The following is a 15,839-nucleotide window of genomic DNA, read 5'->3' on the forward strand; positions in this document are numbered from 1 at the left end:
ACCAGGCAGCCGTTTGCTGATGCTGTTTGCAAATGAAGATGCGACCTGCTGGCAGCAGCGCCCGTCATGGAAGGGACCAAGCCCAGCAGCCCCCAGAGCTCAGGACAGCAGGGGACCCTCCACAGCAGTTCTTGCTGGGGATGGACAAAGTCTGGTGTGAAAAACGCCTGTTTCCAGACATGCCAACGCAACAAGCCCTCAGGACCTGGCAGAGAGCAACACACAGGCCTGTTAGCTCTGGCACACAACCCATGTGGAGCACAAACAGGAACATTTACAGCTACAGTAGCCCTCCCTGGCAAGGGGTGGAAATGCTCTGGATGATGAACAGCCATTGCACTGCCAAGTTCTGGTCAACTCACAATAAACAGTTGCATCCTCCCCACCTGTCCTGCTCCCCTCCTGCAGCCGCGCCACAGCCCCCAGCCCAGGAGAGCGGCACACACACCCCGTTCACACGGGGTCTCCCACCTGCCTGGCCTGGGCACCGCGGCTTCCCCCTGAGCGCGGGCACAGCAGCTGCTGCTGTGTCACGGCGGGCAGGACGGGGCTCTGCCAGCGGCCGCAGGGCTTCGCCACGGAGCAGGTTCAGCGGACGGAGGTTTTCCACCAAGAAGCTCCTGGTTACGTCCTTGCACGTGCCTCCACGCTGCTGTCACGTTCTGACTACGAGGGGGTGTCCGCGCAGCCTCTCACCGCCCCGTCCCTCGCCCCGTCCCTCGCCCCCGTGGTTTGGGAGGTTCTACCCGCTTTGGCATTTCCCACACACCCAGCTCTCTGCCGTGGGACTCTCTCTGCTTCCCATTCACCATCTTTACCGGCTCAGCCAGGCAAACAGCGGGGACATGACTCCACGTGGGCTCCGAGGACGAGTTCCCCAAGGAGAACTGTAACACCCCCCCGTCTCATGATCCAGGCCGTTGGTGTTCCCCAAGCACCTGGAGTGGCTGAAGCTTCCACTGCGGCCACCGAGGCAGCTCGTTCAGGGTGACAGACGGCGCGGGCTGGCACCTCTCACCTCCAGACCCGAGCAGCCTCCACCCAGAGCGGATTTGGGCCATACCACGCCGGGTGCTGCTCCAGGGCTGAGCGCCCACCAGACGCAGCCTCACCCCAAGAACGACCTTCCCCCGGCGCAGGGAAAGGAAAGAGCCCAGGGCACTGACTCACCCCGTCCGTCCACTCCCCGAAGCCCCAGCGAAGGCTGCAGCCGCCACAGCCAGGAGCGGGTCCAAGCGCCGGCAGCCGCCGCTGTCCCGCCGCAGAGGCTGGCAGCCAGCGCCAGCCCCCTCCCCTGCCAACCCCTGGCTGTGCAAACCAGCACCCCGGGGAAGCAGCGGTTACCTGCTGCTGCTCCTCCGCAGCTGGAGACGCCAACGGCCCCGCAGAGCGACCACGGGGAAAGGGCCTTTCCGAGGCCAGAGGCGTCACATAGGCCCACTCAATGCCAAAACGGAAACCCCGAGGGGCTGGCAGGGGCGCAAGCACGCGTGGCCCCCCCCAATGCCTCTCCTCCTCCCCGGACTCGCGAAGCGTGTGGCAGCAGAACGTCGTGGGGTACGTACAGGCAGCTCTGAGCACAGCGCTGAGGAGCCCCGAGAACGCTCCTGGAGTCACAACGGCCACATCTAAACGCATCGTGTGTTCCTGCCGCAATCCTCCTGCGCCACAGCTCAGGAGTCACCAAAGGGATCTGCACTAGAATCTACCGCAGCTCTCAAGTCAACAACAACGCTCGAGAAATTACCACAAGCCGCCCACACAGCCCAACCTAAACCAAGCTCAATTAATGCCCTGAAAAAAATCCCAGTGGCCAAAGCTCCACAGGGAGACAGACCTGAGGTAAAAGCAGCAATGCAAGCCAAGTAAATTTGTTTTGCAAAGGAGCCCGAAGAAAACCGAATGCTGACAGCAAGATATAGTACAGACTGTTAGTCGCTGTCAGCACACAACGTTCACGTGTGCTCTACAGAAAGTCAATCCTCATCCTAGGAATTTCCATCAGAATGGGACTAAGAGAGAGACAATTGTTTCTGAGAATTCAAACCGCATAAAAAGCGCTTTAAAAACACCATAAATCAAATCTCTTCCTTCCAGCATACGAAAGGAGACAAGTTTCTCAGCACTTCCTAAATTAAAATCGGTTTATTTTTCAAGGGGTTTTTTTTGATATAAAATAACATCACAAGTCTGTTTTTCACAAGGGGCTTACTAGAAAGTGAATCTATAAAGTATCCTTGAAATCTATACTCATGCACATAGAAAATCCAGAAACTGAGGAGTCAGAGCTGCTGATGCTTCTCCACTTGCTTTTCAGATGTGAAATCCTTCACTTGGGAAAAGCTACAGCAGGCCTTGACGTTTCAAGTCCTCATAGGTCTTTTTATTCACCACGTTCCCACTGGAATCCTCGTACTCCTCCTAGAACGGAACAAACAGTTTAGAGCCACCCGGACACAGCCTGACTCGGGCCATACTGCGAGTTGCAGCCCCAGCAGCACCCACTGAACAGGACCGTCCTGCGAGGAGCCTCGCACGCAGGGGATCTTCTGGCGGGCTCCAGGAGCAGAGCTCGTTCAGAGTCAGGATAATTACAAGCTCCACTACAGGCTGTATTTCCCACAGTTGCCCTGCATACTGTGGAAAAATGGTTTGAGACAGACATTCACGAAAAGGCACCAGTACAACGAACCCACTGCTCACAACAGTTCATTTTTCCCCCCACAAAACAGACGACGTGGGCACTGTAAAGCAGCGTGTCAAAGGATTCGTACACAAAGGGCCGAGTCTGTCCCAGCAGAACGACTTTCCAACAGAGCATGGGAAGTGCTTTTCACACCTGGCCACTAACAGGAGCTGTGTGACCAGCAGCGCAGGCTCCTGCCTGTCTCTCCTGCAAGCAGGGACTCAGGAATTCTGACAGAGCCAGACAGTTCGTGCAAGGTCAGCAGGGGGCTCCCCCTACTCCCAAAGGCCTCCAGAACATCTCACCTCTGTATCGGGCTGCCATCGCTCTGAAGCCTTCTGTTGTTTCAGCTTTGCCCACACTGTAATTACAAAGTCATACAGGATGTGATGCCATTTCCCTGGAGATACTAGTTTTTAATCTAGTAAAATATACACATGAACTTTTTTTTTCTTTTAAATGCCGTCACTTCAGCAGTCCAGGAATGTATCTAATATCCATTACAAATTTATCATTCCTCGGCATGGTTTACCAAAAGGCACAGAACTAAAGCAAACAGGGCTTTAAAGTGATCGTTCGGGATGGGACACAGAAGACAAAGGTCTAAAACTGCTACTTCAGACATACAGCTCCAAAGGTAATAATAGCCTGTTTGGGAAATTAAGGCTTTACCTCTTTGGTTTCTTCTAGGCAAGAATTAATTTAGCTCCAGGAACCATAACCTGTATCTGTTAACCTAAGCAGGGCAGGTCTAAGAAACCGCCTCTGCATGAGGCAGCCTCCTCAAAACATCAGCACAGATTAGCTGCATTAATTTATAACCACTCTAAGTCCTAAGTACCGTAGGCTTTCAACATCTGCCTATAGGCTCCACCATTTATGAAGGTTTTTCTGGCTTCCCCATGAAGACACTGACGAACATCAATTAAGTGAGAGTTACACGGGAGGATGTAGCCACACTCTGCCTGAGGAAGTGGTGGCCCATTGCCCTCAGCTGAGATTTCATACACAAAGCATCACCGACAAAACAGCCAGCAACAAACAAACGCTTCGCTGGCAATCCCAGCACGCATCTGCTCCTGCAGGCGTCCAAAGAAAAAAGGCCATTCTCCTTCTAAGAGCTGGGAGGGATGGTCCAAGGAAGGATCGTCCCACAGGCACCGTGTTTCTTACTCTCTTTCCCAAAACTAGTCTCTTGTCACAGCGCAAGACATATTTTTGGCAAGAGCCAATATGAGCGTTCTCATGCCACCCGCTCCCCGTTCTGCCACCAGTACTTACACGAGACTGCGTCCTCAATCTGCGTGACATTGGCAAAATGGGCCGTGTTGGGAATGCCCAGGCACCGCATTCCGTGAGCGTGTCGCCACTCCTGGGGAGGGGAGGGGAGAGGTCAGCGTAGGCAGGGAACGCCGCCCCCCCCGCCCCCCGCCAAAAAGACGTACTAACATCCGGACATGATGACACAAATATCAACATACAAATCTACCAGTCCTAAAGACCTCTATACAAATATTTTTTCTGTATTTTAGACGGTAACAAACCACTGGCAGCCAACAGGCACTCTGCACCAGTCAGGCCTGGATAGTGGAATTCGTGTCCAAACAAGAGGCCGTACAGGAGCCGGCAGAAGAGACCTCAGCACCTCCTACATCATTTACAGTTCCAACCGCCCGGCCCCGCAGCATCAGCCCAGACCCACATGTCAGAAGTGGAAGAAGTGCCCCTTGGGCACTCTGGTGATTTACTAGTTACTTATTATAAAGATTATCTGAACACAGTATTGACGTTTTTGTAGAAAAACGTTACTTACTGCAAAGTGACGCTGAAAAGCTTTAGGCCCTCGGTAGGTGTAGTTGCCACAAATCTCACAATTGTAGTTGATGTTTAAACCATGTAATTTATATAACCAGTATGGGATTGGCTGACAAGCGAAGAGAGACAAGGATTAGGCCAAATGGCAAGGCAGGTTCAAACAGAATAGTGTGGAGTCAGCGACATCCCCCACTTTCCCAGACCTGGCAATCTCAGTTACCTTGCCATCCCAACCAAGAGGCAGATTTTTAGGATTATAAATGATTTCATTTTCTTCATCTTCACTCTCACTCTCACTGATCTGCTCTTCCTCCTCCTCCTCCCTCTCTTCTCCTGTCCGTGCTTGCTTACGCTGCACATTCTCGTGAGTGAGGTGTCTCTGCTCCTAGAGCGTGAGAAGAGAAGGAATTGTTCACAAAATATGACAGCAACAAAATAAGGGCAAACTCTTGCAGCATGAAACACTTCCTCAGTGCACAGAGGGAGGGGAATGGAAGACCAGTACGAAACAGAGAACTCTCATTTTACTTAGCCCAACAACTTAACTTTTTAGTATAACATTTCCTACTTCCAAAGAATTGAAAACTTGTACTGCCATGAGCACTTCCAAGGTGACAAGCTAACAGCAACAGCCACCCTGCTAAAAGCAATCGCCCCAAACTGAAGCAAGGACTTAAGGCAAGCATCAAAGCAGAACAAGTAAAGGTCTGTGATACCCTGTGATTTAGGCATAAAATAGAAATTATCTACACTGATGTGGTGCCTAGAAGAAAAAAAACAGGCTTCCGCAAGGGAACATGTAGCCTCCGTATCTGGGACTGGGGCAGACACAAGGTCTGCCTGTTCACAAAAGCCTGCCAAATAATTAGCTAACAGAAATACAAAGGTAATCCATTATATTCTACTTACTGACAGAAAAAGCTGTCTGCTAACATGCACTTTAAAACATTATGACTCTGGACATGACAGTAACTCTTCTTGTCATGCTGACTATGAAAGCACGGGGTAAAGATGTGGACAACCTTCCAGTCACTATCTGATAGCTTTGAAATAAAAAGCTCAAAGACCAAATAAAATCCTTACCCCAAGAACTTCTACATACTCATAAATCTGAGCTTCCAGGAACGCAAGATCTTTATTTCTTTCAGTGTCTCTGGAAATAGATAAAGAAACTTCATGAAGTCCATTCCAGAACTGCAAACATCATGTGTACACTGAACTCCTAAAGAGAAACTTGACTTGTATACAGCAAGAAAACAGAAAAAAATACCAAACAGCTCGTGTAAACTAGACGGTGCACACACACGCATCCAGCTCTGATATCCTCCATTTGGTTCAGGACTATTTGGTCCAGGGTGAAAAGCTTCTAATACTCTAAGAATCCGTCCCGACTGTATAGAGCCACGCCTGTAGAATACTTCTCATCCAAGTGAGAACTCCACCAACCTCAGAAGGACCTTCAGGAACTCACCTTTTGCTTCCTTTTGTTTTTGGATTCTTAGCAAACAAGGAGGGATCAAGTGCTTCTAGGGATTTGCCTTTAGTGCTAAAAAGTCTCTGGGCACGCTCCTCCAGCGTCCTACGGAGAAGCACAGAGGAGATGAGTCCAAACCGTAGTTTTGAATTTCCCAAGAACTATCTGAATTCATGCAACAAAATTCTAAATTTATCTTTTAAAAAGATCATGAGATTTCCTATTATCTTTGCCTTCGTTGCTTAAGCCAAGTTCTTCTATACAAGAGACATCAGTAGAGGACATCGCAGCACCCCCTGACTGCTTCTCAAGGTTTGTCTTTCAAACATCATTAAAGTAATTCTTGTACAATAGAGATGACAAAACAAGTATCCCATAAAGGAATGCAAGACAGGAAGACCTCAAAAACTGAAAAGAAAATATAAAAAGACTGCACCTTACCCGCCACATTTTAGTCCCAGGGCCAGTAAAGCTGATTTTAACCTGTCCAGTCCCAGGGAGGCCAATTCCTGTTCAATTAAAGTAAATCACAATAAGAGAGTAGCTATTAAACAAATACAATATAGATGCATGTCTGTTTTATCTCAAGGAAAAAAAAAAAAAACAAAACATAAACAACGAACAGCATTCCAGAAAGGACTATCAAGGGCGTCACTGAAAAATGAGGAATGTGACAAATCCACACAGATCTTTGACATTAATTTCTCCCATTAGAGGGATGTAAGTCATCAGCACAATCAAAGTTTTATTCAGAGAGCACAGAGCCAGAGGTGAAAGCACGGCAAGTAAAATTATGAAAAGAAACAAAATGACTAAACTTCTACCTGCTAAAATTTAGCAGTAAGCACAGAGCACTGAAAACATACCTCCCAAGAGGAGAAGGCTGAGAGGTCCAGGTGGGCTCCAGCGTGAGTGAGCGCACTGCTGGTTTCTTTCTGTCGAGGAAAACCACATGCAAGATCTTTGTGACATCCTACAACGCTTCATGCAATGTAATGCTCTAGCCTCAAGAAAAGCAGTTACTTCACAGAGAAAAAGCCTCACTAAACTGAGCAATAGAACAACAGAAGAGATATAAAATAAGCAAACCTTAAAAAGGGCTAGTTTCAAACTGGCTGCGTTGGTTTTCGAACTCAAGTTAGTATGAAATTGCATCTCTGTGATACACAGCTGCACACCTTGCGATCAGCTTAACCCCAGTGATGACTTTACACAAATGACTCGCAGAAAATCTCTCTCAAATTACAGAAGCATTCACAGGGGCTTAACAACTGCTCACCGGCCAGCCAGGGAACGTTCCATTTTCCCACTTCTTCTCAAACTCAGTCTGAATTTTCCCAAAAAGTTCATTCTGGTCCAGTAACGGTTTCACTCGATCCGTGTAATCCTGCAGGTACTCAAGAAGCATTTCAAGGTACCTGGCAGAGTAATCACGAGCACAGGTAACTCAGTATCAACCTCTAACAGATTTCTCTAACCACACCTTTGCAAAGTAATTACCCTCTAGTACTCCACAGGGAAGTCATCAAGATGGTGACAGTTTCCAACACATGGTTTCTAGATGCAGCAGTTATAAGGATAAAGTAAGGTCCTTCCACAGAGTAGAGTGTGGCTTTCCACACCTTTGCTGCACTGCGTGTTTCCTCGGGGCTCAGACATGTGACTGAGTTACCACAGCTCAGTGACCCAATTTGCATGAGTTAAGTTTGACTGTTAACTACATTCTTAGCAGCTGTACACTTAAAAAGCAAATGCCTTCTTGTCAACTGTCATAAAAGAAGCAGGTAGGCAAAAAGGCTCACCTCTTATATTCAGCATTTTTTCTCTCCTTAGGAATATCGAAGAGTTGGTCAAATGTGGATAAGTACGTGATATAATCCAATTTCTAAGAACAAAAAAGTTAGAGTCAGACTTTATACACATGCAGCCCAATAAACATCCAGTTTGCAGTTGCCAGACCAAAAGGAGAGCACTAGCTCAAGCCATGGTTCTGGACTGCAGCAGCCCGGGGTTCTCCGTGCGCTAACACGCGCCCTGAGACACCCGGCAGCAGCAAACAGGCTTTTTCCATCGTCACGTTAACGGTAGAGAGGCATCAGCTGAAGAGAACAAAAGAGGAGTCATGAAGCAGAATTCAGATGCTGCCGACCTGTATGTGCAGCAAAGTGACTCTGAAATAGCTATTTGGAAATAAACTTATTTACATAAGGAAAAAACCCAAATAACCATGAATCAGCCAAAGAAAAACACCTCGGCCTTAAGCACTGAAGCTGCCCAGACACGTGCAGCCACTTACCTCTGATGATTTTAGATTAATGTACTTGAGATAACAATCATGCAGATCTAAGTATCGTCCATACCCCTCCTCATCCGTGAACTCCACCAGATCTGTAGGAAAGATCACGAAGAGCTTTATTATGGGCTTCATCTTCCCTACTTGTTACACATACGCTTTGGAACTTGAAAAGGATTAACTGTGGACTAATTTATCCTTAGGGAAGATGTTTACAGTGGAAGTGGGATACTCGTTGATCAACCTGAGTGCTGCTCTGCGTAAGCACCACCAGAACGTTCCTCAAGAGAAGCACCACTGCTGTGGAATATTCCAGTGGGCTGTAGTTCAGAGGAATTTAAATGACAAAAGAACAATTTTCAGAAGTCATTTACTAAAAGGGAGGCGGAACTCTGAAACATGCAAAACGGATCAAACAGCTCCTTAGATAACGCCTCTCAAGTAAGCACCATATTTTCATTTAAACTGGCCTCAGAGAAAAACTACAAACTTACTTTGAGCTTCTTCACTCGGGTTGTCTCTGGCCTTCAACAGTTCCTCAAACTCCACTGACATTGGAACACAGATCTTTAAGAACAGACAGAAGTTACAGAAACAATTATTACTTCAGCTAATGGCCCAGAATAATACAAAACCACAATAGGTTGCAAACAATAAAACTGGTAACTGAAAAGCCATCCAAAGCATTTCTTCACCATTACTTTTGCACAGAAGAAAAGCCTGACTTTAGCCAGCACGAGAAAGGTGAGACCAAAGCCCAGCTCAGCAGCAGAACGTTCCCGAGCTAACGCGCAGCACGTGGAGAACAGGGCTCATGTCCTGCACCTCCTCCTCCTCATACCGCCCGCACGGGAGCTTACACCCTGCCCCGAAGCACCTCCCAGCCTCGGACATCTTCTCTTCTCAACTGATGCTTTTGTGTACTTAATACTTGTATATTAAGGCAATTAAACTGGAAAATAAAGTCTATTCGTTGTAGGGATGAGGTCCAGCAGACCACAAATCACCAATTCTCATGAAGCAGGTAACTACTTACCTCATTTGGGTGCTTCCGGTGAAATTCCTTAATTTGTTTCAGTCTATTGTAGAATTCTGCAAATTCATTTGGCCCTGAAATGGCGCTGAGTTCTTCTTTCCGTAAGCTACAAGTTCATGAAAAAGGACAGATTACAGGCGGAAAGGAAAACACGCTGACACTGATACAACCTTCTTCCAGGCCTAGTGCTGTGCTTCCGTCACACAAAGCTCCGGTAGGACGGACTGCAAACCCTCAGAAAGTCACATCTGATCTCACAACCTGCCAGGTTTGAGGCTCCGGGGCATGTCTCCCACCGGACAGGCTGTTGTCTCCAAACCTCTGAGGCAACCCAGAGCCTCCCCCCGTGACTTAAACCAAGAAAACAACCGAATGCGCGTATCCAGCACGGGCGCATCCAGCACGGGCGCATCCAGCGCGCAACCCGGGTCCTGCTCTAGCAGGTTTAGTCCCCAGAACTGGGCTCCTGGTCTCAGACACTGGCATCGCTTCTCGCGTATTTACAACTGACTTAAAAGATCCCCCAAGCTCTTCATCTGCAAAACACACCCCGGGACGCGCTGGCGGACACGCGCCGGGCGAGGGTCCCTGCAGGCACTCACCCGTCCTTGTCGTCATACAAGTCTCGCAGGTTGCCGCTCACTTCCATGTACCGCTAAAAAACAAAACAAACGCCCGAGTGCCACGGGGGGGCACCAGGGACGGGGGAGTCACCAGGGACGGGGGGCACCTGGGGCGGGGCCCGGCCGGCCCCGGACGCTCGGCGAGGCCTGGCCCGGCCCGCGTTGCGCCCGGGGCCGCGGTAGGGGCCCGTCCCGTCCCGTCCCGTTCCGGCCGCACTCACGTCCTGCATGGCCCGCGTCCGGTGATCCGAGTTGATCTGGTCGCGGAGCTGCGGGGAGAGGAGCGGGGCCGGGGTCAGGAGCGGGGCCGGGGTCAGGAGCGGGGCCGGGGTCGGCGCGGTCCCGGCCCGCCGCCCCCCCCCCGCGGCCCCGGGCGCACCGTGGATTTCTTGGTGAGCATCTCCTTCACCATCACGTCCATGAGCCGCTCCCGCTCCTCGTGGTACCGCCGCTGCTGCTCCAGGATCGTCTCCATCCTCCCGCGCCCGCCCGGAAGCCGCGCTCCCCCTTCCGCTCCCGCCCGCGCCGGCGCGACGGGCCCGGCCCGGCCCCGGGGCCCCGCGCGAAGGTTCCGGCCCGGCGCGAAGGTTCCGCTTTGGGCTCGGGGCGCCCCGAGGCCGCCGGTGCCCCCGGCGGAGCCGCCCGCTGTCGCTGTCCCCTCTGCCCGCTCGGGACACGGCAGCGGGGCCGGGGCGCAGGAGCGGGGTGTCAGCGCCCGGAGCAGCTGCTGGGGACGCCGCGAGAGGCCCGACGGCGCGGGGGGGCCCCGGGCGCTGCACCCAGGCGGCGGGGCCCGGGGAGGCGGCGGGGCCCGGGGAGGCCTGAGGCGCTGGAGTCCCCCTGGAGCAGGGCCCGAGGCCTCGGCTGCGAGCGGCTCTTTGACGATTCGTTGCCAGGACAGGTGGTTGCACAAGTGCCAGGAAAGCAGCGACAAAACCAAAGGTGCCGACAGCGTGACCTGGACAGAATGTGGGCACTGCAGCCCGCGGGGGGGCTGGCGGAGCTCCCCAGCACCCCCTTCCTCCGCCATTTCCACCAGCGCTGTCGCCAGCGGGCTCCGTGCCCCGCGCTGGCAGCACACCCCGTGCCCTGCGCTGGCCCCGAGCCCGGAGCCCCGAGCCCCGTCCGGGCAGGTGTGTGCGGGCCGTGCCCCCCCGCCTCCCCCAGCCCAGGGCCCGTCTCTGGGGAGGGGACACACAGGAGGGGACACACGTCTGGGGTCAGGAGAGAAAAGGGGCTGGCGAGGGACCCCCGGCGAGGGGCAGGCAGCCCGCCGTGGCGACCGCTTGTGCTTCCGGACCAGTAAATCAGAGCGAAGGAGAGCGGTGCGTGGCGTGAGGCCGTTAGCCCAGGTCACGGAGCAGCCACCGAGGAGGTGCTGGTCCGGGTGGAGCAGCCGGGCTCGGAGCCGCCGGGAGTGGAGGGCGAGCCCGGAGCCCACGAGAGCGGCGCGGCTGCACAGCCCTGCCCGCCTGCCGGGAGTCCTGCCGGTCCTTCCCGGGAGTCCTGCCGGTCCTTCCCGGCAGCGACCGGCCCCAGCCCCGGGGGGTTCTGCAGGCGGGAGCCCTGCCCGCGGCTCTGCCCAGCCCTGGCCCTATTTGGTGGCACAGGCTGCCCCGAGATGCTGGCACTGGGTTTGGGATCAGGGGCGGCCCTTGGAGGCACCGTGACCTTTCTCAAAAAGCGACAGCAAAGCGGGGAAGGCAAAGCTGAAGGCAGGAGACAGCACGAAACCATTCCCGTCTCGGTGGGCAGCAGCCTCGGGCTGTCCTGAGGGTGGGAAGGGGCTGGGCTGGTGTCAGAAGGTGGGAGAGAGGGGAATGGCGGAGGGGAAGGCTGAGCAGATACCCACGAGTGCGGAGCTGCCAGCGGGGCTCTCCCTGGGGCGTTATGTGTGCGCAGACAGACTGTGTGTGCTCTGGAACGGCCTCGGCACGTCCCGGAAACTCAGCGCAGCATCCGGCCTGGTCGCACGCGTGCCTGAAGTCCCCCCAAGGACAACGGCTCCAAAACTCGCTCGTACCCCCGTGCAAGCGCGGGGCACGCGCCCCCCCCCCCCTCCCCCCCAGCCATCCAGCGCCAGCCGCCCTCCCGCACGCACCCACCCCTCTGCTGCGGCGCCGGAGCGCAGGCAACAAGGACAGAGAAAACAGGGAGAAGGACTTGGAAAATGTCATGGCTTTAATCACCTTATCAAAATTACGGTGAGCTTGCTCAAGTAAACGTTCGCCCCGCGCGCTCCAGGACCTCTCTGGCAGCAGAAGGCAGCCGCAGGCAGCGGCGGGGCCGTGGCCAAGCTGTTGGGGAGCGACTGCTCAGTCCAGGGCCTGCCCCGGGACTGGGGGCAGCGCGGGGGCACCAGGGGCAGCGCGGGGGCAGTGCGGGGCTCCAGCCCACAGCGCGCCGTGTGCTGAGAGCCAGGGCAGGGGCGCGCAGGCTCCGAGCTACCTGCAGGCCACCTCCACCTCCTCTTGCTGCGGGAGCTCTGGAGGCCCGGGAAGGGGGACGGAGGGGCCTCGCTCACAGCGGTCGCTTAGCCCGGACACGGTTGTTGTCCACGGCACGCGGCTGGTAAATCCCCTCCTGCGGCTGGGCGTGGGGTGAGGGCTGGGCGCGGGACAGGTGAGAGAGCCCAGGCCTGGCCCTGCCGGGTGCCCCCGTCACCTGGGTGCTGCCCCGGGCCCCACCGCGGCACAAGCCCCTGCGGCCAGAGGGACGCCAGCGGCTGCCGCAGCCGACGGCGTCAGCAGCGTTCCATGACCGGAACACGCCTGGAAGAAGGAAGCAGGTAGGATCAGGTGTGCAGCCCTCGCTGTCTCTCATGGGTCAGAGCTCTTGCCTTTGGTACCTGGGAAGCGCAGACTTTTGTTTCCTGACAGGCTTTCAACAACGTGACTGCGCTTGAATGACGCGATCCTGGCAGAGTCGGCCCACGGAAACCGTGGCTGCAACCTCCCACTTTCACTTGGATTTTAATCACCTTCTTCAGATCCACCCTAAACACCAAGGAGAGATCATGCCAGGGCTTTGCCCCCATTTCGCCAAATGCAAAGTTATAATTAGATTTTAGCACACAAATAAATTATTCATATTTTTCTACCATGCATGGTAAATTACTTTAAGCCAAAAGCAACAACAAAAAAATTTGGCTTCATTGTGGCAGACAAACATGATCCTGCCCTGGGAACAGCCAGTTCATTGAGGGGAGAATGATACTGGCGGTAAGAATATTGTCTTTAATTACTCTCTTACACTACAGGCAGCCCCAAAGTATGTCATTTCTTCCTCATGAATGCCTGTCTAAAAATAAAAATGGAGATAAGATTCTGAACTTAGTGTTCTTCCATTTCCCTTTGCGTGAAACTTCATCCTTGGAAAGGGAAGGGGTTGAAATCTAGCAATGTCCCACCCAGCCGTGTGGCCACTGGCCTGAGGAGGGTGGCGGTTGCTCCGGGAGGTCCCGTTCCATCCCGGGCAGCAGCACAGCCCCTGCAGCCCCCTCGGTGCCCGGTGCCATAGCAGCAGCCTTTGTGCCCGTGGTGGCAGGACAGACCAGGGAGGGACATGGCACTTTTCCAGGAAGGGAAGGTGGGATGATGGGGGCAAACCCACTTGTGCTGAGCTACGGCTCCTTCCCCACCTCCCCAGGACCTTCACTAGGGCTGCCCTGGCAGGGTGGGGACAAAGGGACAACCTCTGGGGGGGATTCACGGGATGCCTGCGGGGTTCAGCCTGGCTGTAACCACATTCCTACCCTAACACCAGAGACAAAGGGCAGCTAACACTGGCTCTCCCACCAGCCCTGGGCCCTGCAGCGACTGCCCTGGGACCTGCCTGTTCCCATTGTGGGGCCAAGCCCGAGCCTCCAGCCCCGCCCTGGCCCCAGCGTGGCCCCCTGAGCGGTCACCTGGGGGGACGCAGGGGCAGCCAAGGCAGGTTCATGCTCAGTTCGGGGAGCTCAGACAAGGCACAGGAATCTGACACGCTGTCTGAACCTGTGCAGCCACAGCCAGAAAAGGGGCAGACGGCAGCTGGGAGCTGAAACCGGCCCTTCCCTCCTGCCCAACTGCAGGCAGGAGCAGGCAGAGCTCGCTCCCGGCTCTGCATCTCCCATCAGCCCCCGGACACCGGCACAGGCTGTACCCAACACACCGGCAGCTCAGCTCTCCTCGGGGAAACTCTGGCTGGAAAGAGAACAAAACCCCGGGAAGTGAAACCGCTGCCGGCGGCGGAGCCCAAGCCAGGAGCAGCCACCGTGTCCGTGTCCAGGGCAGGAAGCACACGGCTGGCGCACACCCTGCACGGGCACCGCTGCCTGGCCCACAGCGAGCTGCCGCCCTCACCGCTGAGCGCCCCAGGCCGTGACACGGAGCTGCTTCCAGGCACCAAGGACCAGGGGAGCATTGTGTCCCCGTCCCTGTCCCCATCCCTGCGGCTGCACTGGCGAGTCCATGGCAGGGCCCTGCTCTCGCCCCGGCCCTCGCCCTGGCCTGGGGCCCACAGCCCTTTCGGACACCTTGCTGGGGCCGGTGCAGGCAGTGGCTTGGACCCGGCTCTGCCCACGGGGGCTGCAAACGCAGTCCCCGGTCCTGTGCTGGGGGTGCGGGCGAGCACAGCTCGGGCACATTTGGGTAATGCTGGGGCCTCTTTCTAAACCCCCAGTGCTGCCCTGGACTCCCAGCAAGTTTCCCCGCTCCCGCCTCACCCCACGCAGCAGCCCCGGCCCTGCCCTCCCCCCTGCACCGTTCGCCTGTGCTTAATAATATTTTCATGACTGTTTTAGACCCACACTCTGGGAGTCTTGGGGGATGTTTGTGCATGACATCACCCTCCCCCTCCCGTAAATCAGGCACGGGGCCGTGCATAGCCATGACCCATTCATGACAGGGATAAAATCCAGATGTTCCAGTGCTACGTGCAGCTGGGTCATTTCCTTTTTTGGCTAAAAACGTGAGGCTCTTGAGGCTGACTGAAAGAGGAGCCCGGGGGCCCTTTGTACAGAAACCTTTTGTGGTTAATCCCTGGAAACAGCGCTGCAGAAACAAGGGTTTGTGGTGCTGCTGCTGGAGGAGAGGCTCAGCTGGAAACCTCCAGGCCTGGAGCCGCTTGCTCACCCTTTGGGGCCGAGCAGCAGCAAAACCAGAGCCCTGCCCAGGTCACAGGGCAGCAACAGCAACAAAAATCTGACTTGGAAAAGCCCGTTGGCCGCCAGGGCAGGAGTCTTTGAAGGAAGCGGGAAGGTGCACGCACAGAGTCGGCGCCGCAGTCCCACCCGGCCCCGCAGGCTGTGCCCGTCGTGCCGCCGGAGCAGCAGCCGCAGGAGCCGAGCCAGGGCGCAGGGGGCACGGAGGGGCGCTGGGGCCAGGCAGGCAAGCCCAGAGGAAGTCGTGGCAGCTGTTAGTAAATGTAAAGGAATCTGCGGAAAATAGTTTCAGATGTTAGGGGAATAAATGGCTCCCCGGCTGATAAAAGTGAGTAATGAGCACACAGCGGTCCGGGAAGGCTGCCAGAAGGAGACCACTGCTACCCCGACTGGAGACTGCAGCAACTTCCCCACCAAACCTCCTCCCGAGAGCCTGCATGCGCGGACTGGGGAGCGCGTCTCGCGGGGGAAGGAAGCGTGTCTGCACAGTGGGATGCGACCCAGTATCGCAGCGATCCAGACCAGCTCCCGCGGCAGCTGCCGAGCCCGACCCAACAGCTGGCCCGGAGGCATCGCCCCGTGCAGCACCAGCACCGGCCGAGCCCTGCTCAGGCCCGTCCTGCGGAAGAGCCTGCCCAGACAGATGGCAGGCACGGACAGACAGGCAGCCTGGGCACCGGGCACCCGCCGCAGCTCCACGGCAGGAAGAGGGAGCTGCTGTTCCTCTGCCAAGGCCCAGGGGACTGGCACGGCTGATGCCGGGCCAGTG

At 55.1% G+C, this 15,839-nt stretch overlaps 1 protein-coding gene and 1 long non-coding RNA gene across 2 annotated transcripts; one reads left to right on the forward strand and one right to left on the reverse strand.

Moving 5' to 3' along the window:
• Positions 1–2,126: 2,126 nt before the first annotated feature.
• On the reverse strand, positions 2,127–10,457 carry SF3A3 (splicing factor 3a subunit 3). Its single transcript, XM_074894272.1, has 17 exons — positions 10,307–10,457; positions 10,149–10,196; positions 9,907–9,959; positions 9,305–9,410; positions 8,763–8,835; positions 8,272–8,363; positions 7,778–7,860; positions 7,255–7,393; positions 6,842–6,910; positions 6,417–6,484; positions 5,973–6,080; positions 5,585–5,654; positions 4,722–4,886; positions 4,500–4,610; positions 3,968–4,058; positions 2,992–3,047; positions 2,127–2,421 (listed from the first exon to the last, which is right to left on the reverse strand). Exons 1-17 carry the CDS (start codon positions 10,400–10,402, stop codon positions 2,344–2,346), a joined length of 1,506 nt encoding a protein of 501 aa, XP_074750373.1. The 5' UTR covers positions 10,403–10,457; the 3' UTR covers positions 2,127–2,343.
• Positions 10,458–10,824: 367 nt separating this feature from the next.
• Positions 10,825–13,258, forward strand: LOC141954592 (uncharacterized). Its single transcript, XR_012632214.1, has 2 exons — positions 10,825–12,131; positions 12,807–13,258. It is a non-coding gene; the product is annotated as an uncharacterized LOC141954592 (long non-coding RNA).
• The last annotated feature ends 2,581 nt before the right edge of the window (positions 13,259–15,839 follow it).

Source organism: Strix uralensis, chromosome 25, assembly GCF_047716275.1.
Source record: "Strix uralensis isolate ZFMK-TIS-50842 chromosome 25, bStrUra1, whole genome shotgun sequence".
Lineage (NCBI taxonomy): Eukaryota > Metazoa > Chordata > Aves > Strigiformes > Strigidae > Strix > Strix uralensis.

Excerpts from the sequence above, each read along its gene's own strand:
- SF3A3 (XM_074894272.1), bottom strand. The coding sequence starts at position 10,402 with ATGGAGACGATCCTGGAGCAGCAGCGGCGGTACCACGAGGAGCGGGAG. Across the intron at positions 6,911-7,254 it reads GAACGTTCCCTGGCTGGCCG|AAAGAAACCAGCAGTGCGCT; the intron begins GTGAGCAGTTGT and ends TTTCCTCGACAG. Across the intron at positions 3,048-3,967 it reads GATTGAGGACGCAGTCTCGT|TGTGGGCAAAGCTGAAACAA; the intron begins GTAAGTACTGGT and ends TTGTAATTACAG.